General features: G+C 34.8%; 1 protein-coding gene across 2 annotated transcripts in view; it reads left to right on the top strand.

Moving 5' to 3' along the window:
* LOC136025215 (prolactin-releasing peptide receptor-like) overlaps positions 1 to 27,486 on the top strand; it is a 173,744-nt gene that overhangs the window by 1,739 nt on the left and 144,519 nt on the right. For both annotated transcript variants that reach the window (XM_065701033.1, XM_065701031.1), the window contains exon 2: positions 5,781 to 5,987. In XM_065701033.1, the coding sequence (XP_065557105.1) occupies positions 5,844 to 5,987 (144 nt within the window). In that variant the 5' untranslated portion in view covers positions 5,781 to 5,843. The remainder of the gene's footprint in view (positions 1 to 5,780; positions 5,988 to 27,486) is intronic.

The following is a 27,486-nucleotide window of genomic DNA, read 5'->3' on the forward strand; positions in this document are numbered from 1 at the left end:
TGAAAGTTTCGAGCTGAATGGTAAATATCGCAAAGAATTTTTTGTTCCATTTTTGGGCCTCAAAAAATTTTTCAATCAATTGTTTTTTGTATTCGGCTCCTCTTAGCCTAAGAACCGGCTATAAGCTTAAAACTGATCAAGGACAGCAAGTTTCTGGTCAATTCTATGGCCCCTAGAATCCACCCAATAAGATTTCAACCCTCTTGGCTGAGAAAACAATCCTGGAAAGTTTCAAGCCAATCAAACATTTTGTGTTTTGGACTTTTCAGATTATTTTCTGAATCAGTTTCAGGCTTTTATGAGCATGTACTTTAATCATTTATCTACCTTTTGTGAGCTACCCTAATAAATTCAAATTCAAATAGTGTGCTACTGATTTCAAGCAGTTTGTGGTAACAAACTGTAAGTACGGAGAGACTCAACCCAGTAGTAGCTGAAACTGTAAAAAAGGAATTATGATAGCGACTAACACATAAAAAGAATTTTCTTTTTATGGTGATATCGAAAAAAGACAATTCATCTAATTTTAAAAAAAGGGGGTAAACACCCAAAAACTTAAGAGATCTTAACAATAATCACACCATCAGATTAAACATATCATAAAACCCTACTGTAGATATTCCTATCTACAAAAGTGTGGCATTTTGCATTTATTGCCTGAAGAAAGATAGCGGATGTGTGTTATTTTATTTTTTAGTATGTCGAGAAAGGGCTTATTTTACCGGATATGAAAAGTTCTAGCGCCCTTTTTAAGTGGCAAAAAGATTGAAGGGCAACTAGCCACCTTCCCACGTCCCTTTTTTCCCAAGGACATCCGATCAAAATTTTGACAATACGGTTTAGCTCAGCATAGTTGAAAGGTCCAATACCTGGGCCTACGGGAATGATATGACCCCCCATAGCCCCTGCGGAACAAGCTTAAGGTTATGCAATTTACCTATTGTTAACATATAGTAGGTCCATTTGATATTTTGGAACAAACGGAAATTTTTCGGGGAGGAATTTTCTGAAGGGGGGGATTTCCCATGAAGAAAGTTTTCTGTTGAGAAGGAAAGTTTTTTCAGCGGGAATTTTTCAGCGAGAGGGATTTTTCAGTAAAACTTTCATAGTTTTACTGTCTGAAATCCGATAATAATAAAAACAAACAAACAAGTTTTTTGAACTGAAGGCAAGGAGAAACATTAAAGCTTAAAATAAAAAGGGATTTTCCCAAAGCTTTGAGTTTTAATGTTGCTCCTTACTTTCAGTTGAAAAAAATTGCTTGTTTTTATTTAATCAAACAACCAAGATCAACCAGGCTCGCATTTTTTGAGCCTTAAAAACTATTTCTAAATAATGGAATTTGTATAATTTAGGCTCCTTGCCTCTGAAGCTGTTTGGATTATGTCATCCTAGGCGGCTTTCAACTATTCAACTATTTTTTGAAAGGGCGAAATCTGTTTTTTTCATCCTATACATGTCTGGATACAGGGGTTCCCGGGGGCAATATACGGAACTGGAGAAAGTTGATTGCCTCCCAATCACTTTTGATCTTTAACAAATGCACTAGAACTTTGAGTTTCCATCTATATAACCCCCCTCCTATGTCTGTATACCAAGCAATGGCCATAGAAATTGGGAGTCGACACACTGAATCAACATTTGTATTTATGACGCTATTTTTATGTAAAAAAAAACAAAAAACTTAAGAAAACTCCATTTTATGACAATGTTAACTAAAATCAAACAGTTCGTTGTAACGAACTGTTAGTAAGGAATGAATCTGCACAATAGTAACCGAAACTCTAGAAAATGGAATTTGGTATTAATAGTGAAATCAAAGGAATCGGCTTATTATTATTTCAGACATATAAAATTCATGAAGTTTAGTTTTAACAATCAAAAGTTGAGAGCCTGAGAAAATTTGCCTGGGGAAACACCCCCTAAAATTCAAGAAATCCTAATGAAAATCACATCTTCAGGTTCAGCGTACTAGGGAATCCCAAGGTAGAAGTTTGAATTTCAAATATACAAAATTTAGAATTCTGTTATTTTTGCTAGAAGAAAGATCACGGATGCATGTTTATTTTTTTATTTAGATTTTCCCCCCAGGGGTGATTGTATCGGAATAATGGTCCCAGAAGGCCAGGAGAGGGTTCATTCAAACAGAAATTTAAACTTCAAGTTCTCTTTTTAAGTTACCTAAAGGATTGAAGGGTAAATGGTTCCCCTCCCAAACACCTTTTATCTCCAAAGTTATCTGATCAAAATTTTGAGATAGCCATTTTGTTCATTATAGTTGAAATATCTGATAATTATGCCTTTAAGGGTAAAATGACCACCCACAGCCCTTGGGGAGAGGCCTGTAAGTTAAAAAATTTGTCCGTTGTTTATGCAGAGTATTTGTTATTGGGAAGGAGAATTTTGTACTTTGGATGGGATTTTTGGATTTGGATTTTTCTGGAGGGAATTTACCCTTTATGTAGGATGAAATTTTCACGAGAGAGTTTCCCGTGAGGGGAGGATATTTCATGGACGGTGATATTTACCGGCATTATTTGAAAAATAGTAAGAAAATAGAAAAATGTTTTCTAATTAAAAGTAAGGAGAAACATTAAAACTCAAAACGAACAGAAATTGTTCTGTATATGAAAGATTGCCCCCTCCTCAATACCTTGCTCCTTAAGCTAAAATTTGAATGTTTGTCCCAATTTCTGAAGATCGGTATCTGAAACACAGGTTCACACACAGAACACAGGTTTTTTTTTAAGTACTAAAAGCTTTACAGTTCGAGGTAAAAAACTGTAAGTAAGGCGCGGCGTTGCTCAATAGTAGCCGAAACTTTAAAAAATTGAATTTTTAAACCAATAGATATATAAAGGAAATTGGCTTATTATGCTAATGCTAAATATATAAGTGTTATTTGGTTTAGTGTTACCCATCAAAGGATACACGTCTGAGATTACTTGCCTGATTTTCAAAAAAGGGGAGGAACAACCCCTAAAAGCCAAAGAATCTGTATGAAAATCCTACTATCAGATTCAACACACCAGAGGACCTTACTGTAGCGGTTTGAAGCTCCTATCTGCAAAAATGTGGAATTTCTTGTTTTTGGCCAGAAGAATGATAAAGGATGCGTGTTTATTTGCTTTTTTTTTGTTTTTTTTTCTTTTTTTATTTTCTGAGAAGTTTGACTGTTTTTCCCAATTTTTAAAGAACAGTCCCTAAAATTTAAGGGCCGTTTAATTAGAATAGGAAGGTTTTTAAATGCTAAAAGCCTAAGCGTAATCGGGTGATCGTGTCGAACCAATGGTCCTAGAAAAAGTTTGGAGGGCGACTAGCCCACTTCCACCTCACCCTTTTCCGCAATCTCGTCCAATCAGAATTTTGAGATAGCCATTTTGTTTGGTATAGTTGGAACTTGGAACGTTCAACACTGTGCTTTTGGAGATAGCAAGATCCCAAAAGCCCCTGGAAAGGGTGTTTAAGTTACAAAGTTTGTCCTTTTTTTACGTATAGTATGTGTTACTGGGAAGTTGACGGATATTTTTCTGGTGGGGGTGGTGGTGGTGAATATACTACTGGGGGTATTTCACGGGAATAATTTTCCATTGGGAGGAAATTTTCCGAAGGGTCGTGAACTGTTCAAGGGATATTTCACACTTGGAAAATCTGCCAGAAATACTGTACAGAATTCTTTTTCATTTGTCTTAATTTCACTTTTCCAACCCAATTTTACATGTGGAATGTTAAGGGTAATTAGTTTTGGTAAATTCCCATCGGGATTGAATTTTCTAGGGATCTTTCCATTTGGAGGGGGATTTTTCTGTGGAGGTGAAAACGTAAGAAATCAAATTAAGAAAAAAATATGCTGAAAGTAAGGAAGTTTATTCTCTGAGGGGGAGGGGATATAATTTAAGGAACATTTCAGTACAGTTCCTTATATCTTCTCAGTTTAATACACAGGGAGATGTTTAATGTTTGAAATGTACATGGGGACAGCTTTAAACGAGAAAGACCTCTTATCTACGTAATAAGCGATGAGGCTGAATGTTTAAAGAAACTAGAAGAAATAGTTTCCTGATAAAAATATATACATTGACTTTTTATGCTTATTGAAAATATTTAAATTTAATCAAGTTTAATGTTACCCATTAAAAGCTACAAGCTCGAGACAATTTGCCTAATTTTATAATTAAGGGGGAAACACCCCTAAAATTCTATGAACCGTAGTTAAAACCAACAATGAAATTAAGTGTATCAGAAAACCCTAATGTAAAAGTTTTACACTCATATATGAAAAATGTGGAGTTTTACATAAAAATGTGGAATGTGGAATTTTTCTTGGAGCTGATTGTATCGAAAAAGTGATGGTAGAAAATATGGAGAGATTATTTGATCGGAAAGTAAAAATTGTTAAACTGTTAAAGATTGCTGCCATTTTTAATCGACCACAATATTGGAGGACAGTTAGCCTCCCTCCCATGCCCATTCTTTTATCAAGGTCTTCCGATAAAAAAATTGAGACAGCCAATTTTAATTCAAAATAGTCGAAAGTTTTTGAAGATAACTTGAACCCTCGACACCCATGGTAAAAGGGCTACTAACTTTTGACTTTGCCTATTGTTTATATATTTTGTTGGTTTTTAGGAAGCATTCAGACATTTTTTGAGGGAAGTATTTTGGTTGTTTTTTGGAAGTTTTTTCAATGGAGTGGTTATCTTACGAGGGGAGATTTTTACATTGTGGGAGTAGTTTCTGAAGGTTAACTTTCCAGAGAAAATTCTACACGAGAGGAGGCTTCGCCAAAATGAATATTCAATTTCCGTTTTAATTTTTCATATACGGTGAGCCAAATTCAAACTTGCATCAGTTGAAAATGGCAAGAAATAAAAAAAAAATTTGAATTGAAAGTAAGGAGTGACATTAAAACTTAAAATTAACAGAAATCATTCCGTATATGAAAGGGGCTGTCCCCTCCTCAACGCCTCGCTCTTTACACTAAAGTTTGGCTCTTTGTTACAACTCAACTTTTTAAAGTAATAAAAAACTCTAGCATAAATAATGAGGATGGGACAGCCCCCTTCGTATACGGAGTAATTTCCGTTCGTTTTAAGTTTCAGTATTGCTCCTTACATTTCAGTCAAAACTTTTTCTTTTATTTATAATGGATCAAAAGATCACTGGCAAAAATAGTGACTTAAATAGAATGAAATAGATTTATAAAAAATTTGAGCCAAGAAATCTCGAAAACAATATTATCCCTCCTAGTTAGTGCGATAGGTCTGTATAAATGAACCCTTTTTGTTGACAATTTGGAGGGGTATTTGTAAGAAGCATTATTCGTTTGTAGCACTGTAGAATCACATCTGAGCCTTTAGCAGAGGGGAGAGATAAAAACCAGGGTTATAGGGTCTAGGTATGTCAAGGTAAGTTTGAAGCTTTAAAAGGTGTATTTGTGTACTTTATCTTTTACTTCTTGTAAGAATTTCTTAAGAACAATATAATCACGTGAAACTTTACCCACGAATTTATTTTAGGAAATATGTTTGGCATAAGCCTATCTCTTTTTATGTGAATTTTGATGGTGTAAAATCAAAGATTATAATCACGCATTTGTTTTTTTAAGTAGGTAGGGGAGTGGGTATGAACTTAGGGATGGAGTGGATCCAAAAAATTAGTATATTCTAGTCTTCTTGAAAAAAATGCTAGCTAATCTAAGTAAATCTTTGACTTCTGTAACTATTAAAATTCAAAGCATATTTCAAACTATTTTTAGCACAGCAAATTATTTTTTTCAGAAAGTGCCGGAATTTATTTGTTATCTAACTAAACAGACTGGATATGGCAAACTCTAGCAGTTTATGGCAAAATTGCTCATGATGGAGTACGAAGATTATGATGAGCACTCGGATCTTTGGCTATCGAAAGTTCTGGAATACATCGAAAACCGAAAAAATAACAGCGATGGTCTCAACGTACCACATCTTCGGAAATCGCTTAGCAAGGTATTCCATTGTACATAAATAGATTTCCATAATAAAAACACCATGTATATTACAATAGCTTTAAATTACACGTAGAGGGATAGGAGGTTATGGTTTCGGCCCCACTTTATCCGTTCGTAGGGTCGAAGAAAAACCTAAAAGTGGACTAGTAAAAGATAAAGACAAAGAGGTTATGGTTTTGGCCCAGCTTTATCCATTCGTAGGGTCGAAGGAAAACCTAAATGTGGACTATTAAAAGATAAAGGTAAGGAGGTCATGGTTTCGGCACTGCTTTATCCATTCGTAGGGTCAAAGAAGAACCTAAAAGTGGACCATATGCAGGAATTTATGATGGAAATGGCATATTCGTCAATAAATGAAAAAGAAAAAGGAATAAAAGGTGAATTGTGGAGAAGCTATTGGATATTATAGAATAAAATAAAATATGACGGTTCTTAAGATTAGAAGATACAGAAGACACTGAAGAATTGAAGACACTGGCTGTCAGATCTTATATCATGTTTACTAAAAAATTAAATAAAAAAAACTAGTTTTTTTAACTGAAAGTAAGGAGCGACATTAAAACTTAAAACGAACAGAAATTACTCCGTATATGAAATGGGTTGTCCCCTCCGCAGTCCCACGCTCTTTACGCTAAAGTTTGACTCTTTGCCACAATTCTACTTTTTAAAACAACTAAAAACTTTAGCGTAAAGAGCGTGGGACTGCGGAGGGGACAACCCATTTCATATACGGAGTAATTTCTGTTCGTTTTAAGTTTTAATGTCGCTCCTTACTTTCAGTTAAAAAAACTAGTTTTTTTTTATTTAATTTCTGAACGTTTTTGAATTAATGCATGTTTGATTTTGGCTCTCCGCGCATAAATTATTGAAATGAAATTAGTATATTAATTTTTTTTTGGCTAAATGGCTTTCTCTTAGTTTTGATCAGACGATTTTGAGAAATAAGGGGTGGGGAAGGAGGCCTAGCTGCCCTCCAATTTTTCGGTTACTTAAAAAGGCTACTAGAACTTTTAATATTCAACGAACGTTTTTATTAGTAAAAAATATACGTAACTTAAGAATTAACTTACGTAACAAACTTTTATATTCTTATATTTTTATTATGTGTACGAGGGGGTTTGTACCCTCGTTAATACCTCGCTCTTTACACTAAATCGTAAGTTTTGTTCCAATTCTTAAAAATGACCCCTGAATCAAATAGGCCGTAGAATAAATAGTTGAAATCACTAAAAATATTTTAGCATAAAGAGCGAGGTATTTATCTCCTCCTAAATACCTCGCTCTTTATGCTAAAGTATTTTTAGAACCCCTCATATGCGTAATAATCTCTGTTCGTTTTAAGTTTCAATGCTACTTCTTCCTTTCATTTGAAAAAACGTTTTCATGTTTATTTTTCATTGTTTTCTTATAGTAATGCTAGAGAATCCTGCGCCCTTTTCATTGAATTTTTCTTCCCCCATGAAAGATTCCTCCAAGGAAAGATCCTCCAACATAGCCCCCTCTCCTCAGCCCCACCCCCAAACAAAATAAAATCCCCCTGAAAACGTCTGTACACTTCCCAATAACCATTACTATATGTAAACACTGGTCAAAGTTTGTAACTTGCAGCCCCTCCCCCAGGAATTCTGGGGAGTAAGTCATCCCCAAAGACATAGTTATTATGGTTTTCGACTATGTTGAACAAAATGGCTATCTCAAAATTATGATCCGTTGACTTTGGGAAAAAAATGAGCGTGGGAGGGGGCCTAGATGCCCTCCAATTTTTTTGGTCACTTAAAAAGGGCACTAGAACTTCTCATTTCCGTTAGAATGAGCCCTCTTGTGACATTCTAGGACCACTTGGTCGATACGATGACCCCTGGTGAAAAAAAACAAAAAAAAAACAAAAAAACAAACAAATAAACACGCACCCGTGATTTGTCTTCTGGCAAAAAATACAAAATTCCACATTTTTGTAGATAGGAGCTTGGAACTTCTACAGTAGGGTTCTCTGATACACTGAATCTGATGGTGTCATTTTCAATAAGATCCTACGACTTTTAGGGGGTGTTTCCTCCTATTTTCCTAAATAAGGCAAATTTTCTCAGGCTCGTAACTTTTGATGGGTAAGACTAAACTTGATGAAACTTATATATTTAAAATCAGCATTAAAATGCGATTCTTTTGATGTAGCTATTGATATCAAAATTCAATTTTTTAGAGTTTTGGTTACTATTGAGCCGGGTCGCTCCTTACTACAGTTCGTTACCACGAACTGTTTGAAAACATCAATGTTACCTAACTTTTTTGAAGCAAAATTACTTAAGATTTTGTGTCTCTGGGTCTCTTTGTGAACAAATAGCAATATATATATATATATATATATATATATATATATATATATATATATATATATATATATATATATATGTATATATATATATATATATATATATATATATATATATATATATATATATATATATATATATATATATATATATATATGTAAAGTCTCTACAGTGGTAATAAATAAAGCATAATCAATAGTTTTGGCTACAGCCTATAATATTGGAGTTGTCCAGATTTGGTTTGAATTCTGCGGCATCAATATCGCAATTTTTGAACGATAAGTTTTAAGTTTAAGACTCTTAATTGGTACTGAAGCCTTAAAGGTTCATTTTAATCATTTCTTTGCATTAATTAAGAAATACTTTCCGAGAAAGAAGCTTTCTAAAGAAAAGTAAAGGCCATATTATACTTAAGATCAAAAGAAATAGAAACATACAATAACTCAAACTCAATACAACCAGAAATATCTATTAAAGAATAAATGAAACCTAAAATGAAAAGAAATTAAATAACAAACATAACAAAAAAAAACATACAACAGGTAAAAAATATAAATGAGTAAATAAATCTTAAAACGAGTGAAACTTAAACTGAATATGCCAATCAAGCTTGAAACAACATAAATCTCTGCAATCAAGAGTTTGGGTTTTGACTCCTTCTTTCACTGTAAAAGTCGAAAACCTACTACGTCATTGGCGCTTTATTAAAAACTACATTTGTCTTAAAAAGTCTTGAAAAGTGCAAATAAAATTAATCAGAATGTTTTATATATAATGAAATTAACTGCTGAAAGCTCACAAGCTCAAGATTTTGTTTCACCCGGGGCTGGATTTACCCGAGCCGAGTGAATTGGTGGGCTGGATTTCGGATCCTTTGTCCGAGAGTCAGTAGCCGTGACAGTAGCGTGACAGTAGTCGTTGTCAGTAGCGTGACTGTAGGCTCAGCCAGAGTCGACCCAGCTCTAAATGGGTACCCGGAGAAATCCGGGGAAGGTAAACAGGAAGGGTATGGGAAAGCACAGGATGGTCGGCCCCCAACCCCTGATTGTACTTCTTGGCTGAAGGGCCAAGAAACGGAGATCAGCACCACAAGTAGAGACTGTGAATTCCAATGCCGCATTCTTTACTTTTACCAGCGCCGGGTTAAACGCTTTGACTCTTCTAGGCCCAAGCATTTTTGCCACTTCGTTTTTGCATGATTTTGTGGAAATACCAAAAACTGCAGGGTCTAGTGGGCCTATTGGTAAATTAGAATAAAAAAAAAAAAAAAAAAAACACAAAAAACAAGAAGAACAATAGGGAATTTTTAAGACAGTGGGAAACAAATTAGAATGAATATTTCGGCCATATCTCCAAGGGCCGTCCTCAGCAATGTAAAATAAGAAAAAATAACTTACAAGAGGATAAAATCAATAAAACTAAAATGAACAGTTTTTCAAAAAGAGTCCCAGCATCCTTGCCTCAGCGAAGTTCAACCGGGACTGATAAATAAATTGTTATGAAACGAGGCAAGTCATTGAAATGAAAGAAAATGATTTAAAAACAGGTTTTTAATGCCAGCCTAGCTGTTTTCGCTGCTGATCTTATAGGTCTATTTGTGACATGTTCTGTGTTAATATCTATTGATTTTTTTATAATATCTCGTAAGGTCGTTTATAATTATATTTGTGTATAAAGCATTCAGTGAATGGAACTGTTTTGAAAAACTGGTCATTTTAGTATCTTGTAATTTTTTTTTCTTATTTGTATTGCTGAGGACGGCCCTTGGACATAGGGCCGAAATATTCATTCTAACTTGTTTCCCACTGTCTTACAAAATTCCCTATTGTTCTTCTTGTTTTTGGTGTTTGTGATGGAAAAACAGTGTGGTCTTCGTCGTTATTTAGAAAAACAAAACAAAAAACAAAATATTTTTTCTAACTGAAAGTAAGAAGCGAGATTAAAAGTTAAAACAAACAGAAATTATTCCGTATATGAAAGGGACTGTCCCCTCCTCAACGCCCCGCTCTTTACGCTAAAGTTTGACTATTTCTCTCAACTCTACTTTTTAAAACAATAAAATCCTTGCTTTCTCAAGCAAGTTCTCAAGCAATGGCTTTCTCAAGGTTTTGATCGTACGGTTCTGAGAAAAAAGGGCGAGGGAAGGGGCCTAGTTGCCCTCCATTTTTTTGTCACTTAAAAAGGTCAATAGTACTTTTCATTTTATTTACTAATGTTTTTATTAGTAATAAATATACGTAACTTACAAAATAAACTTACGTAACGAACTTCTATATTCGTATATTTTTATTATGTATATGAGGTGTTTCCCCCCTTGTCAATACCTCGCTCTCTACACTAAAGTTATATTTTGTTCCAATTCCTTAAGAATGACCCGTGAATCACAAAGACCGTTTAATTAGAATAAATAGCTCTTTTGGAGTTGATGAAAATAATTTAGCGCAAAGAGTGAGGTATTGAGGAGGGGACGAAACTCCTCATATACGTTAAAATTTCTGTTCGTTCTAAGTTTTAATTTTGCTCCTTACTTTCAGTTCCAAAAATAAGTTTTTTCTATTTAATTTCTGGATGTTTTTAAATTAATGCAGGTTTTGATTTTGGCATGAAAAAAAACGAAATTTGCTTACTAATTTTACTTTTTTTGGTTAAATGGCTTTCTCAAACTCTAGATCGGTCGATCTTGGAAAAATGGTTGGGAAGAGGGCCTAGTTGCCCTCCAATTTTTTGGGTCACTTAAAAAGGCCAATAGAACTTTTAATTCTATTTTAAAAATGTCGTTTATTAGTAATATATATACGTAAATTACAAATTAAATTACACAATAAACTCTTATGTTTATACATTTTTATTATAAATATAAGGGGATCCCCCCTCGTCAATACCTCGCTCTTTACACTAAAGTTTGAATTTCATTCCATTTCCTTAAGAATCACCCCTGAATCACAAAGGCCGTTGCATAAGAAGCAATAGCTCTTTTGCAATTACTAAAAATACTTTAGCGTAAAGATCGAGGTATTAAAGAGGCGAGAACCCCCTAATATACACAATAATTTCTTTTCGATTTTTAATGTTACTTCTTGCTTTCAGCTGAAAATTTTTTTTATTTATTAATTTTTCATTGTTTTTTTAAATAATATTGAAAAATCTAGCGCCCCTTCATGGAAATTCTCTTCCCCCATTATAAATTCCTCCATGGAAAGATTCTCTCAAGTAGCCCCCTACCCACCAGTTCATAAGTTAATAACTTGCAGCCCTTCCCCCAGGGACTGTGAGGGATACAGTTGTCCTCAAAGATGTAGTTATTACGTCTTTTGATTATGCTGAACAAAATGGCGATCTTGAAATTTTGATCCGATGACTTTTGATAGTTTGTAAGTTTCAGGACGCATTTCTTTAAAAATTGGGAAAAACAGTCAAACTTCTCAGAGAAGAAAAAAAGAAGAAAAAAACAAAAACAGCAAATAAACACGCATCCGTAATCTTTTTTTTGGCAAAAATGCAAAATTCCATATTTTTGCAGATAGGAGCTTGAAACTTCTTCAGTAGGGTTTTCTGATACGATAAATCTGATGGTATAATTTTCGTCAAGATTATATAACTTTTAGGGGATTTTTATCCCTACTTTCTAAAATAAGGCAGCTTTTCTCAGGCTTAACTTTTGACGGGTACGACTAAATTCGATAAAACTTATATATTTAAAATCAGCGTAAAAATTTAATTTATTTGATGTATATATTGCTATAAAAATTCAATTTTTTTGAGTTTCGGTTACTATCGAGCCTAATTAATTGACTTTACAAATTTCTAGTTTGTAAAAAGTTACTATTTTTTAATTATTACGACGTGCAAAAACAAATTTTTAATTGTTTTTTGTTCGTTTGTGATTGTGAAAAGCTTCAAGTTTAAAAAAAATCATTATTTTAAAGTAAGATATTTTTAACATCAAACTTTCATCAAAGCATCAAAACTAGTATCAAAGCAACAATATCAAAGTACCAAAGTACCAAAGTAAAGAAAACATCAAAGTAAATAAAGTATCAAGGTAAACAAAGCATCAAAGTAAATAAAGTATCAAGGTAAACAAAGCATCAAAGTAAATAAAGTATCAAGGTAAACAAAGCATCAAAGTAAATAAAGTATCAAGGTAAACAAAGCATCAAAGTAAATAAAGTATCAAGGTAAACAAAGCATCAAAGTAAATAAAGTATCAAGGTAAACAAAGCATCTAAGTAAATAAAGTATCAAGGTAAACAAAGCATCAAAGTAAATAAAGTATCAAGGTAAACAAAGCATCAAAGTAACAATAAGCAACTTCCATAACTTTCAGCTCTTGCACCGTAAATCAAAGTTACCTCGCAAATCACTAAATCCAAGCATAAAAGTAAACATAGTATAAAAGGAAGTATAATTATGTTCCGTAGCTCAGAGTCATTTCACTGGGGTAGGGGAGGGGTCAACCCGGAAGAATAGCTATTTTGTCTTTAAACTATTGTATGGCTATCTTAAAATTTTGGCCGGATACCCTTTGGGAATGTGGGACATGGGCTAGTTGCTTATTGATCACTTTTGACTTATAAAAAAGAAAGAAGTTTCAATTTCCGACCGAATGAACCCCCTCCAAAGTTAATACGGGGATTGTTTTGACGCTGGAGTTTTTTTTATATCTGAACGTTGAACTATTTATGCCAAATTTGCTATCTGAAAAGTTATATCTGATGCATTTGGGGAAATAGGCGTGGGGGGGGGGGCTAGCTGCCCTCCGATGACTTTTGACTCTTAAAAAGTGAACTAGATCCTTTTATTTTCAATAAAATGAGCCCTATGAGCCCTCTCTGAAGTTTATACAAGCATCCCTTCTATAAGAATCATATATGCCTCCAGGTCATAACTTACAACGCCTGCCCAACCCCTGAGGGGTTGTGTCGACACCAAAATATTTACTATCAATGACCTTTTAACTATTTTTAACAAAATGGCTACATAAATTTTTTATTCGATGCATTTGGGGAAAAAAGGCGTTGGGGGGGGGGACTAGTTATCCTCCGATAACTTTTGACTCTTAAAAAGGGCACTAGAATTTCCAATTTGCAATCGGATGGTCCCCCTCTGAAATTTATACGACTATCCCTTCCATATGAAGTGCCTCCAGGAAATGATAATAATAGTAATAAAACATTGAAGCCCTATGATCTTTACTAGTAGCCTCTGATTCAAGCAAACCGTTTTATTGAATTAGGTAACGACATTTAGAGTTCGTGATTTCGATGAATAGGCCGTGAGCGGAATTGAGCTTGTAACACTGGGGAGTGAAATCGGCTTTTTTTTGGGTTCAAGAACAAAATAGGCTATATTATTCATATAAAAAATCTTAAAATGAGTTCAATAACATAACATGAATATTTCATCACTATATTGGTTCAATATAATTTATGGTTTTATGGAGTTTCGGTATTTTTTCGTCCACTTCAAGTGCTTTTGATAAAAGACAATTTGCGTGCTAAATACCAAAAAATATCATTTTCTATTCTAACCACAATGATCTTTCATACAATAATATTTGGGTATTTTGCTTCTTCTGAAACAGCAGCTTTTTTTTGCTCATGCAGTAGTGGATTTTACTATTAACCCTTCAATCTACATTCGAAATCTTTGTACTCGAACTATATTCAGCTACATTAGATCTATATTTTTTCTTAAGAACATAAACAAGCTATTGCCTGTAACACCAAGAATTTTATAAAATAATTAAAAAGTTTATTTCTTCCGAAATTTCAAATGCCTCCATTATCGTAATGTAGTGTCGTAATCCAAGTGCTACGAGACTAGCTTTAAAAACTATTACACAAAAATTTGAGGGGGGGGGGATAGATCCATTGTAAACAGTTGCATAAAAAGCCCAAAGAAACTGTCGTGAGCCAAAAAAGGATTTGCCAATGTTGTTAATAGTAGCGCTTTCGACAAAATAATTATTCTGTTTCCCTGAAGGAAATTTGGGCCATTAAGAAGTCCCAACGGTTAGTTCCTTTTACTAAATGGTACGTAATGAATTGAGAAGTTTGAAACATCAGTAAGATAGTTCGTTGGTACTAGTTTAAAAAAAAGTTTGAGTCCTTAATTTGAAACACGCTTACGATAAAACATAAATACTCTTTTCTAGTCCATAGTCGCTCTGTAAAATGTGAGCGTGACTTGGAAACTGTAAATGACAAGAAGATTATCAAGGAAGAGTTTTTCCTTCATAATAAGCTATTTTTCTGTCAGCCTGTTGCTAATTGATAATGTTTGTTACCAATTTTCCACTAGCTCTAGAAACAGAAGTGTTAGCTAACAAAATTGTGCTAACTAAAAAAATTTTGCGTGTGTAAATTAATTTTAACTTCAAAATTTTAACTGTGTTATTAATTTAAGCTTTTTTAATTTGTTAGCTAATGATTCTCAAAAATATATTAAATAAGAGGAAAAACAAACTTTTAAATAGCTAGAAATACTTTGGAGAAAAAGGAGTTCGCTTTACTGACAAATTCAGATCACCAAAAGCTTAGTATAGTATAAGCCTAGCTTAGCTTATTTAATTCAGCGTAGTCTACTTGGCTAGCCTATGTCTGCAAATATTAGTTGCAAACTAACAGAAGCATTTGCTAATTATAATAAATATTGGTTGCCATGGGTCTTATACCGATGTTTCTGCATAGAAACTAGTCCTCTTAATCAGCTGTATTATCAATTTTTGCATCTCAATATTGCGATATTGATTTACTAACAATTTTCTCCAATTATGATTGGGTTTGTTCGTGGAATTCTCTAACAACTTTATCAAAACTTTTGACAATCTCATGGAAACGCAATTGTTAGCTGTAAAGACGGTAGTAAAATACCAATGTTGATTCTCAGACGGGGCTCTAGGCTTATTCCCCCCAGAAAATTCCACCGAGGAAAATTACCTTCAGAAAAATCCTCACCCCCCCCAATCACCCTCACTCCACAAAATTCCACCCAAAGTAAAATTAACCTGATAATTAATTCCGTGGAAAATTAAGCAGCCACCGAGAAATTGTAACAAATAAAAATAACAAAGAAAAGAAGGAATTTCAAAACATACAACCAATATTCCAAAATATTGGCAGAATAAGGGGTATGGAAATCTTATAGCATTTATTTTTACGTTTAAGTTTTATTTGAATTCTTTTTCGTATTTCTGGTGGCTGATTAATTATAGCAGAGTGACATAAAACTTAGCATTGATGCTATGGGGTTGATATTAATCCTGAAGGCAAACCTTTCGAAGTTTTTGAAAAACACCGTCATCTGAAAATTTGGTTCGATATCATAAGGGTTAGAGGAGACCCAAATAGCAGAGAAGGAACCAAGAGGGAGTCTGATTGCTCTTCAGTAGCTTTAAGCCTTTAAGAAGAACACAAGAAATTTTGAATTAAATCGAATGATCAGCCTCTAATTCTTTTGAAATAGTCCCTTCCATATGAAAAGGGTTAGAAACAAGTTTTTGGCAATTTTTTGGCCCTTTTTGGGCTGCATTTTGATGGGAATCAATTTTGTTTTTATTTCTTTTTATATTGGTGTCCCCTTAGCCTAAGGCATCATATAAATTTCCGGCAATAATAGAAGAGTTAATAGAAGAGAGACTTATGTCAAGGGGTCAATCTCTTCGAAATTTTTCGTACATTAGTACCCTTTGTCGAAGGACTTATAACAAAGTTTGAAATTGATCAGGAAAAAATCTTTTTTGGCTCATTTTTGGGCCCCTAGCTCCTTTCCCTTCACGGTGCAAAATGTTTGTGATCTTTTTGACCAAGAAAATAATCCCTAAGTTCCACGCCACTGGGCTCCCAACATAAAACGTGCTCCCCTTTTTCCACTATAAAACCTATCATTAAATAATTGACAGTTCGCAAAATTTATGGCCTTATCCCATGGGTTCAAGGGGCTATGTTATTCTTCGACACGAATTAACCAATATTTTCAACAGTTCTGAACAAAATGGGTGCCTTTAAATGTTTTTCAGATGTAATAAAAGAGTACAGAAGGGCCAGTTAACAGAAAAGGCTCTAGGATAGGGACGGTTGCTCGTTTTAACTTTTAGAAAGGACACTAGAACTCTCAATTTCCGACCGATTGAGCATCCTCTTGAGTTTCTTGGACCACGACAGGGGGGTAAGGACGAGGAGGTCCCCCCTTCTATATTGATTGAAATTTGCTCACTTTACGGTTTAATGTTACTCTTTACTGTCGTAATAAAGGTAGAGAAGAAAATATTTCTGAAAATCAGGAGGGATTAAATAACAATTTTTACCTTCCCCCCGCCATAGAAGTAATTTATTTCTCCGAAGGATCAATGAAAGTTAGGAGGTTTTGGCACTAATATGCACTATTTGAGATAGATACCCTCCCCCTACCCAAAAAATGATCTTCCACCACTCCTTCATAATAGCAAATACGCGCTTACACAACGTTGCAAATAGTTATATAAAATATTAAGGAAATTATTTTAATTTAATAAATTATTAAGGTATTTCATCAAGCTTTAAAATAAATGTCAAAAGTATTTATCTGCAACAAGAAGTGGGAAATCACCCTACCGTACCCTTGTTCAGGCTAAGTCTCATTGAAGGGAGATGAGAGATTAATTCAACCCTATCCTCTTTCTATAGTTATATAAGCGCTCATGGAGATTTATACAATTTATGAATTGAAATGTACTATTTTAGGCATTTGGCAACCTCCACCACACAATGACCCACCACCCCTTCTTCATAATAGCTGATGTAGAATTATAGACTTTTCTGTGTTCTTTTAAATCGTCTTAATTTTTTTGTGGCTTCTCAATTTTCCATTTGGAGAGGATTTTCCAGGAGAGATTGTAGGGGGGATTTGGGGGTATTTTCCGTAAGGGTTGATTTTTCGAGAGAAATTATCTTCAAGGGAGTTTCCGTGGGGGATATATAGGGGGTAATTTTCCCAGGGGAAGGTTTTTTTGGAGGGGGTAAGCCGGATTCTTATATTCTAGATTTTGGTTTTTAACCCAAAAATAGAAGATTCAATAATCAATGAAAACGATGCCATGCCCAATTTCTAGATAAAGTCTAAAAATTAAATGTAACTGGTAAACAATCTTGCTTAGAAACAAGAGTAGCAATTTTACTGTCGGATACTCAATAATACAAACATTCCATCTACGATCAGAACATCAAGCAAAATCATTTGAATGTCAACTAAACCTAATTTTGGTAATACTAAGACCAATTTGCATTACACATTTAAAGCAAAAAAGCTTATAGAATCTAATACGTTACTATTAATAATAATAGAGGATAAGTTAAACCCTACTGATTTTATAAGTTATATAAAGAATATCCATTGACGTGATTCAAAATGACCATCCAGCTTATTGTCTCAGTTCATAAGTCACTAAAATATGTCATACTTTAGTAGAAGAATTCTGACAACTATTGCTAAAAATAGAATTGTCAGCTATTATTTAGTAAATCCCTATTTCCTAGTTTTTGTCTTCAAGTTGACGTATATCAATTTTCAATCTTAAAAGCTCAAGCGTCATTTTTAATAAATCGGACAGCATTGACATCGCCTTTATTTTTGATGAGTCAAAACCAACTCAAATACTTAACTAATCTATATATATAAAATAAGTTGTTTGTCTGTGTGTTTGTCTACTGATGTCATGTCATCATGTCATGTCGTCATGAAGTTAGTTGTCGTCATGTTTGTTATGACGATGACGTCATTAAAGTTATTTAAGACATTCGTTCACGGAAAAATGTTTAATTGTAAAATGACTGAAGAACCTACAATGGCAACAGCCGAGGATGCTGCTCAAAGAGTCTATGCTAAAAAACTTGCTGCTGATAGAGAAAGTAAGAAAAGAAAGCGTGCCGAGGAATCACAAGAACAGCAAGAAAACAGGCTTGTTGCTGATAGAGAAAGTAAGAACAGAAAGCTTGCCAAGGAACTACCAGAGCAACGTGAAACCAGACTTGCTGCTAAAAGAGAAAGTGAAAAAAGGAGGCTTGCCGAGGAATCAAAAGAACAGCAAGAAAACAGGCTCGCGGCTGATAGAGAAAGTAAGAAAAGAAAGCGTGCCGAGGAATCACAACAAAAGCGTGAAATTAGGCTTGCGTATCAAAGAGAAATCACCAAAAGAAAGCGTGCCGAGGAATCACAAGAGCAACCTGGGTCAGTGCGATCCTGGATGTACTCAGTGGAACGGCAAAAACGAGGAGTGCCACACGCACATATACTAATCTGGCTACATTATAAAAATACTTCTAACGAAATTGATGATGTGATTTCCGCTGAAATGCCTGATGAAAATGTCGATAAGGGGTTATATGATATTGTTGTAAAAAATATGATACATGGACCTCGCGGTGCACTGAACGAAAATTCACCATGCATGGCCAAAGGCAGGTGCACAAAGCAATATCCTCGACTTTTAGTACCCAACACAATTACTGGCAATGATGGTTACCCACAACATAGAAGAAGATCTACTGAAGATGGCGGTAAAACAGCAATAATAAAGAAGCGTAACGGTACCACCATCGAAGTAGATAACCAGTGGGTTGTTCCATATTCCCCATTATTATCAAAAACATTTAATGCACAGATAAACGTTGAATACTGTAACTCCGCAAAGGCAATCAAATACATGTGTAAATACGTCAACAAAGGCAGTGACATGACAGTTTTTGGCTTGCAGTCCGAAATCAAAGATATCCACGAAATCGTATAATATCAGGCTGGAAGATACATAAGCAGTAATGAAGCTGTTTGGCGAATTCTTTCATTTCTGATACATGAACGTAGTCCAGATGTTGTTCACTTAGCGGTACATTTACAGAATGGTCCACGTGTTTATTTTTTGGAATCCAACGTGCAACAAAGAGCCCTGAATCCACCGGGTACAAAGTTAACTGCTTTCTTTTCGCTCTGCAAAAATGATTCTTTTGCAAAAAAAACTGCTGTATACTGAAGTGCGTTCGTATTACACGTGGAATACTAAAAATAAAGTATTTGAACGTCGAAAACAGGGTAAGTCAGTCGACGGCTAACCTACCCTCTTCAAAGATACCACGATAGGAAGGCTCTACACCGTTCACCCCAATCAACATGAATGCTTCTTTCTACGCCTGCTTTTGTTGAATGTACCCGGTCCGACGTCCTTTGAGTACTTGAGAACTGTAAACGGTACTATACATGACACTTACCGTAGTGCATGCCAAGCTCTGAATTTATTGGAGAATGACCAACACTGGGATAACTGCATCAATGACGCGTGCGAAACGTCAACCCCAAGTCAAATTCGTGCATTGTTTGGAATCATTCTGACAACTTGCTCTCGTTCAGCTCCTAGAGAGTTATGGGTTAAATATAAATCGAAAATGTCCGAAGATATACTCCATCGAAAACGGTTAGAGACGTCAGATATGACTTTTGATTTTACATCAGAAATTTATATCTACACTTTAGTTATTATAGAAGATTTGTGCGTATGTATGGCAAACAAACCTCTTCAGGATTTGGGAATGCCTTCACCTAATCGTACCGCTGCTGTTTCGACATGTGTAGAATTGGATCGTGAACAAAGTTACAGTACGAGTGATCTATTGTCGTATGTATAAAATAACATTTCCAAGTTAACGTCGGAACAAAAAGACATTTATGATACGATAATGCATTGTGTCGATAACAACGTTGGAGAAATTTTCTTTTTGGATGCGCCAGGAGGTACTGATAAAACGTTTGTGATAAAACTGATTCTGGCATTGCGGGAGATTTTAGGCAAAGATTACCTATAATACCTAGATCAACCCCTGCAGACGAAATGAATGCTTGCCTGAAAAATTCTAATTTATTGGCACACGTAAAAACATTAAAATTAACTACAAATATGCGTGTCCGATTGTAAAACGATGACTCTGTTCAAACATTTTCAGATCAATTGCTGGCAATTGGAAACAGAAAGCTACCAGTAGACTCTATTTCAGGACGTATACAACTACCTGCTGAATTCTGTAATTTAGTGACGTCCAAAAATGAATTGATTGAAAAAGTATTTCTGAATATTCTAAACATTTATAAAATCAATAAATGGCTAAGTGAAAGAAAGATTCTTGCACCCAAAAATATAGACGTCCACGAAATCAACAATATTGTTTTAACCAAGATTCGTGACCAGGCAGTCCTTTACAAGTCAGTCGACACAGTTTTGGAACCAAATGAGGCGGTTAATTATCCATCTGAATTTTTAAATTCCGTGGATCTTTCAGGCTTTCCACCACACGTGCTACAACTAAAAATAGGCGTACCAATAATACTGTTAAGAAATATCAACCCACCAAAGCTTTGCAATGGCACGCGACTCGCCGTAAAAAAACAATGGAAAACGTAATAGAGGCCACAATCTTGACATGGCCTTTTGAGGGTGAGGCTGTTCTTATTCCTCGCATTCCCATGATTCCAACGGATCTGCCTTTTCAATTTAAAAGATTGCAATTCCCAATTCGATTAGCATTTGCAATCACCATCTACAAAGCTCAAGGTCAATCATTAGAAAAATGTGGTATAAATCTTAATACTGATTGTTTTTCCCATGGACAATTGTACGTTGCATGTTCGAGGGGCGGTAAACCTGATGACGTTATTATAAGTACATACGGCTTTGTATATGCACAGACAATGGGAAAGTCAAGAATGTTGTACATTCGCAAGTTTTACGTAGTTCAAAACACATATATAAATCTATCTATATTCATAGGTGGTACACAGGGACACAACTACAATGGCGCGTAACTAATATGGCGCGTAACGACTTACGCGCGCGGGGGGGCTTGGGGGTGCGAATTGCCCCACCAACTAGGTGTTGGGATGGTGCTAAGCGCCACCCTAACAGCTAGTTGACAATGAAAGGCTCCCATCTAGGGCTTTTGATTTAATAAATCTTATATTAACAGCAAGACTGAACTTAAAAAGATATAGCTCAGTATACTGATGGCTAAACATCATATCTTAACTTCAATTCCTCATGATTGCAGCAAAAGCTGAAACTTAGTAAAGAGCGAACTACGGTCCACAGTAAAAAAGTTGAAAAATCTATTTGGGGCACAAACTATCTAGTTAGAAAACGTTGTCACTTCAAGCTGATTCAGGAATGGTAACTATTATTTCAACTAACTTTAATAGCAGAAGTTTATTGCAATAGTAGATTTAAGGAAATTCCCAAAAGAGCCTAAAAACTCTTTAAAATGACACCGGATAGAAAAGAAAAGTACACCATTAGAATTACCATGGTCACAAACTATAAAAAAAATTAGTCCCATACCTTGAATAACAATGAAATTCACTTTTTTGCTCGGGAAGCGCTGATGCATCTCCGTTTTTTCTCTTTTTCCAGGGGTGACAGCATCGAGCCAGTGGTTGTAGAATATTGTGAGAGGGGTTATGTTCATAGAAATTGTAAATATCTAGTACCCTTTTAAGTGCCAAAAGAAATAGTTTAATAGCGATGTGAGAGTTGAAATAGAAATACAAATGAAGCTCAGAAATACAAATTGAAAGATATACAACATATTTTTCATGGTTGAAAATCCTCAGAAAGATGTTTTGAGCTACTTATCATCATTATATCTCTATAGTATTGAGATCAAGCCTTGCCGTATGACCTAAATGGCGCAGATAGCTCCCTGTTACTTCATAAACTAACAGCTAATAATGACCTGAATGGTGCAGTCTACCAAAACTGCTGGTCAATCGTCCTTCTAAAGCAAATAATGAGATTGTACCCTTAAAAGGTGATATTTTCCACCATTTTGGGCCAAAAAGTACTAATTTTCACCCAAAAAGGGCTAAAATGCCTGGGAATGCAATTTTGGTTCCCAGGCAATGGTTCCCAATCAATTTTTCATAGTCAAAGCATCAACCAAAGGGTTGAGCGCCTCACCCTGAAAAGCAACGAAACCCACTTTTTTCGAATGGTTGCATCTGTGCATCACTTTAGGCTATTTATTTCTAACATTCTCTCTCTCTCTGCCAAATCTAGTAGGTTATGTAAAGGCTGCAGAGAGTTTTATAATTGCTAGCTTAAAAAATTCTGAATTTCTCTATGTACCTATTAAATAAATTAAAAACAATTTTTTATCAACTGAAAGTAAGGAGCAGCATTAAAATTCAAAACGAATAGAATTTATTACGTATGTGAAGGGGTTAACCCCTTCCTCAATACTATCCTCTTCACGCTAAAGTCTTTAGAGCTTTTAGAAAAGCTTCCTGTTCCAATTAAGTGGCCCCTGTGTTTCAGAAGTCGTTCTTAAAGAATTGGGACAAACAATCAAACTTTAGCACAAGGAGCAAGGTATTGAAGAGAGAGAAACCACTTCATACACAGACTAATTTCCGTTTGTTTCGAGTTTTAATGCTCCTCCTTACTTTCAACAGTAAAACTTGTTTTTCATTTAATTTTTGATCATTTTCTAAATGATGTTGGTAATCTGGCTCACCCTCTACAGGGTGAAAGTTCCCTACTCTTACGGGAAACTCCTCTGAGGAAAGTTCCTCCCACAAAAAATAATCTGCCCTTAAAATTCCTTTCCGATAATTAAACCCTTGTTTTAAATTCCCCCTCCTTCCGTAAAATTTCTTGCAGACAATTCAACCTGAAAGATTACACTTACTATATTTTAATCCAGGGGCGTAGCTACGGTATTTTTTTTTGGCAGGGGAAGAGGAGGCAATATTGAAGTGGGTGCCATTCAAGTGGTGGCGAATAAAATTAACTATTGAACAAACACGCTACTTGGTGAATTGAAAAACATTACAAAATACATTATAAACATTAAAAAAACTCTAAACAATCATAAATATGAGCGCTGGTGCTTGGAATTTACTACAGTCGTCAGCAATGAGATGCTGCAGACGACAGTAGTATAGCGTGAACAAGCTTTTGGGTGGGTGAAGGTTAATGTCATATACATTCGACTTTTTTCAGCCAGATTCACACAAATGCTGCAGTACATATCCCCAGCCCACTTCCCCCAACCCTCATTTCTAGCACAGGATGCTTAATTGCATAATTGAACCAAGCTCTATGCTAATAGCCGTGGGTATCTCGCTAGTTGCTAGTAGTTTTGAATGTATTTTGACTCTCTAATGTTTAATTTGTTGTACTAAACTTTTAATATACATGATTTACTGAAATATTATTTATAATTTTTTTTTATTAAATTAATTTGTTAGTGGGTTCGTCAATTTACATTAATAAACAACTTTGGTATCAGCGGGCCATATAAAGTCGAAAGAAAAATAATAGGTAGCGTAGTAGCGCTATCAAAGTAAAGATACAGGATAAGTAAAAGTATTGCCATAGATTGTGTAACATTATATTGTGACATATTCCCCACATTTAATTATTAACTTAATTATTAACTTATCCGCTGGGCAATTTTTGACAAAGATCGTGAACAAATTCTTGACATCATTGGGGTAGAAACTTTAAATTAATTAAAAATTGCCAGGGATACCAATAGGAAGGGAAAATTGACCCCTAGAGTTTGAAGATTACCTTCCCGTTTGCATCTTTGTTAAAAAAAAAGAATTTCGTAAAAGTTGCACCAAAGTTTGGGGGGTATACATTTCCGGAGGAGTTTACACTGAATATCGTTTTTGTATCTATAATTTCCTTTCAAACAGTTCGCGGTAACGAACTGTAGCAAGGAGCGACCCGGCTCAATAGTAAACGAAACTCTAAAAAACGGAATTTCGATGCTAAAAGATACATCAAAAGAATCAAATTTTTATGCTGATTCTAAATATATAAGTTTCATCAAATTTAATCTTTGTCATCAAAAGTTACGAGGCTGAGAAAATTTGCCTTATTTTGGAAAATAGGGGGAAACACCCCCTAAAAGTAATAGAATCTTAAAGAAAATCCCACCATCGCACTTGGCGTATCAGAGAACCCTGTAGCAAAAATTTCAAGCTCCTATCTACAAAAATGTCAAATTCGTGTTTTTTGCCTTAAGACAAATCACAGGTGCGTGTTTATTTGTTTGTCCCCCCAGGGGTCATCGTATCGAACAAGTGGTCCTAAAATGACACAAAATGGTTCATTCTAACGGAAATGAAAAGTTATAGTGCCCTTTTTAAGTGACCAAAAAAATTGGAAAGGCACCTAGGCCCCCTCCCACGCTCATTTTTTCTCCAAAGTCGACGGATCAAAATTTTGAGATAGCCATTTTGTTCCGCATAGTCAAAAATCATAATAAGTGTGTCGCCATATTAACTATGTCTTTGGAATGAATCACTCCCCCACAGTCCCTGGGGGAGGGGCTGCAAGTGACAAACTTTGTCCAGTGTTTACATACAGCAATGGTTATTGGGAAGTGTACAGACGTTTTTAGGGGGATTTTTTTGGTTTGGGGTGGGGTTGAGGGGAGGGGGCTATGAGAGAGAATCTTCTCTTGGAGGAATATGTCATGGGGGAAGAGAAATTCAATGAAAAAGGCGGGGGATTTTCTAGCATTACTATAAAAAAAACAATGAAAAAATAAACACGAAAAAGTTTTTCAACTGAAAGTAAGGAGTTGCATTAAAGCTTAAAACGAACAGAGATTATTACATATATGAGGGGTTCTAAAAATACTTTAGCATAAAGAGCGAGGTATGTAGGAGGAGATAAATGCCTTGCTCTTTATGCTAAAGTATTTTTAGTAATTTCAACTATTGATTCCACGGCTTTTCTGATTCAGGGGTCATTCTTAAAGAATTGGGACACAACTTAAGATTTAGTGTAAACGGTGAGGTATTAACGTGGGGACAAACCCCCCATATATATTATATAAAAAATATAAGAGCATAAAAGTTTGTCACGTAAGTTAATTCTTAAGTTACATATATTGTTTACTAATGAAAACGTGCCTTAAAAAATTAAAAGTTCTAGTTGCCTTTTTAAGTAACCGAAAAATTGGAGGGCAACTAGGCCTCCTTCCCCACCCCTTATTTCTCAAAATTGTCTGATCAAAACTAAGAAAAAGCCGTTTAACCAAAAAAAAAAATTAATATGCAACTTTCATTTTAATAATTAATGTGCGGAGAGCCAAAATAAAAAATGCATTAATTCAAAAATGTTCAGAAATTAATTAAAAAAAACTAGTTTCTTAAACTTAAAGTAAGGAGCGATATTGAAATTTAAGACGAACAGAAATTACTCCGTATATGAAATGGGTTGTCCCCTCCGCAATCCCTTGCTCTTTACGCTAAAGTTTGATTCTTTGCCACAATTCTACTTTTTAAAACAATTAAAAACTTTAGCGTAAAGAGCGAGGGATTGCGGAGGGGACAACCCATTTCAAATACGGAGTAATTTCTGTTCGTTTTAAATTTCAATATCGCTCCTTACTTTCAGTTTAAGAAACTAGTTTTTTTTTAATTAATGCAAACAAAGCTCAGTATTCTAGTGCTGCATGATAAAGTGATAACAATAGAAAAAGAGAATAGGTTGGTACAGCTTATGCGTGCACACAAAATTTCTATACTATGAGAAGTATATCCATGTTTTGTATAAATTCACTTTATTCTATTCTCAGCAGACGTGTCGGACAGGATGCTGATACAGAGATAAATGTCCCAAAAGCAGCGCTGGTGTTGCGTGAACTGTGACTAATTTCTGGCATAATTCTTAGCACATTTATGTTTTTTTGGGAGCTGGTTAAAAGAAATATTTAGAAAAGCGAAAATAGCAAGAAGTCAGCATAGTATTATTCATAGAGGCTGTTTCACATTTATGGGTTACTATGTGAATCCAGAACGTAAGGAATAGGATGTTATCAGCGCTTATTAGGCATTTCAATTAGAAATAAGAGGATTTGGAGCTATATTAGATTTTCAATTAAATGCTGGAAATAAAAATTAAAACAAGTAAATGATTCCTGGAGTTTAGCCCGCTCTACCTAATTCCAAGACCAAACTACAACCGATTTGACCAATCTAGTTTTAGTACAAATATGATTATAAAAAGCACTGAGCCTTATTTTCTCTTTTAATGATTTCTTTTTCATTGTAGAAATTGTATTCACTGCATATTTACCTACTTATTCTTCAGTGAATCCATTTGTGTCCTATTTGAAGATTTAAAGGTTGTATTCTTCTCAAGTTTAGAAAATTTTAAAACAAGAGTACCTAATCTTGAACTGATAGATTTTAGGAAGTAAAAACAGCTAAAATATCAGGGGAAAAAATTAGCCTGAGCAAATGTGGCGAAACATGAAACTTAGAGAACATTTTTCAATTTTGCTATTAACTAGGCTCACATTTTTACTTGATAATACGGTTTCAAAGGCAGTATATTTGGAAAAATATCAATGTTATTAATATCATGCTATGAAGTGTAATGAACCACTATTTTTCTTGTTTTCCTTATGTTAAAAACGAACACGGATAAACTTGAAAAAAATTATCTGCTCATGTAAATAGCAAATTTTACACTTAAAACGAGCAACAGTTTTAAAGCTACTTAACAAGTTGTAGTTTTATTCAAATTATTATCTGGGGGAGCAACTGCCCCCTTGCCCCCCTCACCGACTTCACTGCTCAAATTTGAAAAAAAACACTTTAAGCTATAATAATTTTCCCGATCACTCCGGAATTTCCCCCCTTCCTTGTAAATTTCTTTTCCGGAAATCCAAACACGCTGAAAATTTCCCTTAGACTATTCTCCCGCAACATTTTCAGATGCAAAATTGAGTTAGCAAAGAGAAAGTAAGACAAATAAAAAGAATTTCGTATAGGAGTGCTGTTAAATCCCTGAAATTTTCCCTGGAAAGTCCAACCCTGGAAATTTCCTTCCTAACGTAAAATTATCTCCATAGAATTCAACCCTAAACACAAAATCTCCTCCCCTCGATAAACGTCTGTATACTTCCCAATAACAAATACCCTATGTAAACAAGGGACATATTTTATATATAGCTTAAATACCTATCCCCAAGGGCTATGGGGGTCTAGTTATCCCCGAAGACACAATTACTGGATCTGTCAACAATGCTGAACAAAATAGCTTTCTAAAAATTTTGTCGGACATGTTTTTAGGAATGATAGGCTTGGGGAGGGGGAATGGTTGCTCTCCATTCTCTTTTGTCTCTA

Source organism: Artemia franciscana, chromosome 3, assembly GCF_032884065.1.
Source record: "Artemia franciscana chromosome 3, ASM3288406v1, whole genome shotgun sequence".
Lineage (NCBI taxonomy): Eukaryota > Metazoa > Arthropoda > Branchiopoda > Anostraca > Artemiidae > Artemia > Artemia franciscana.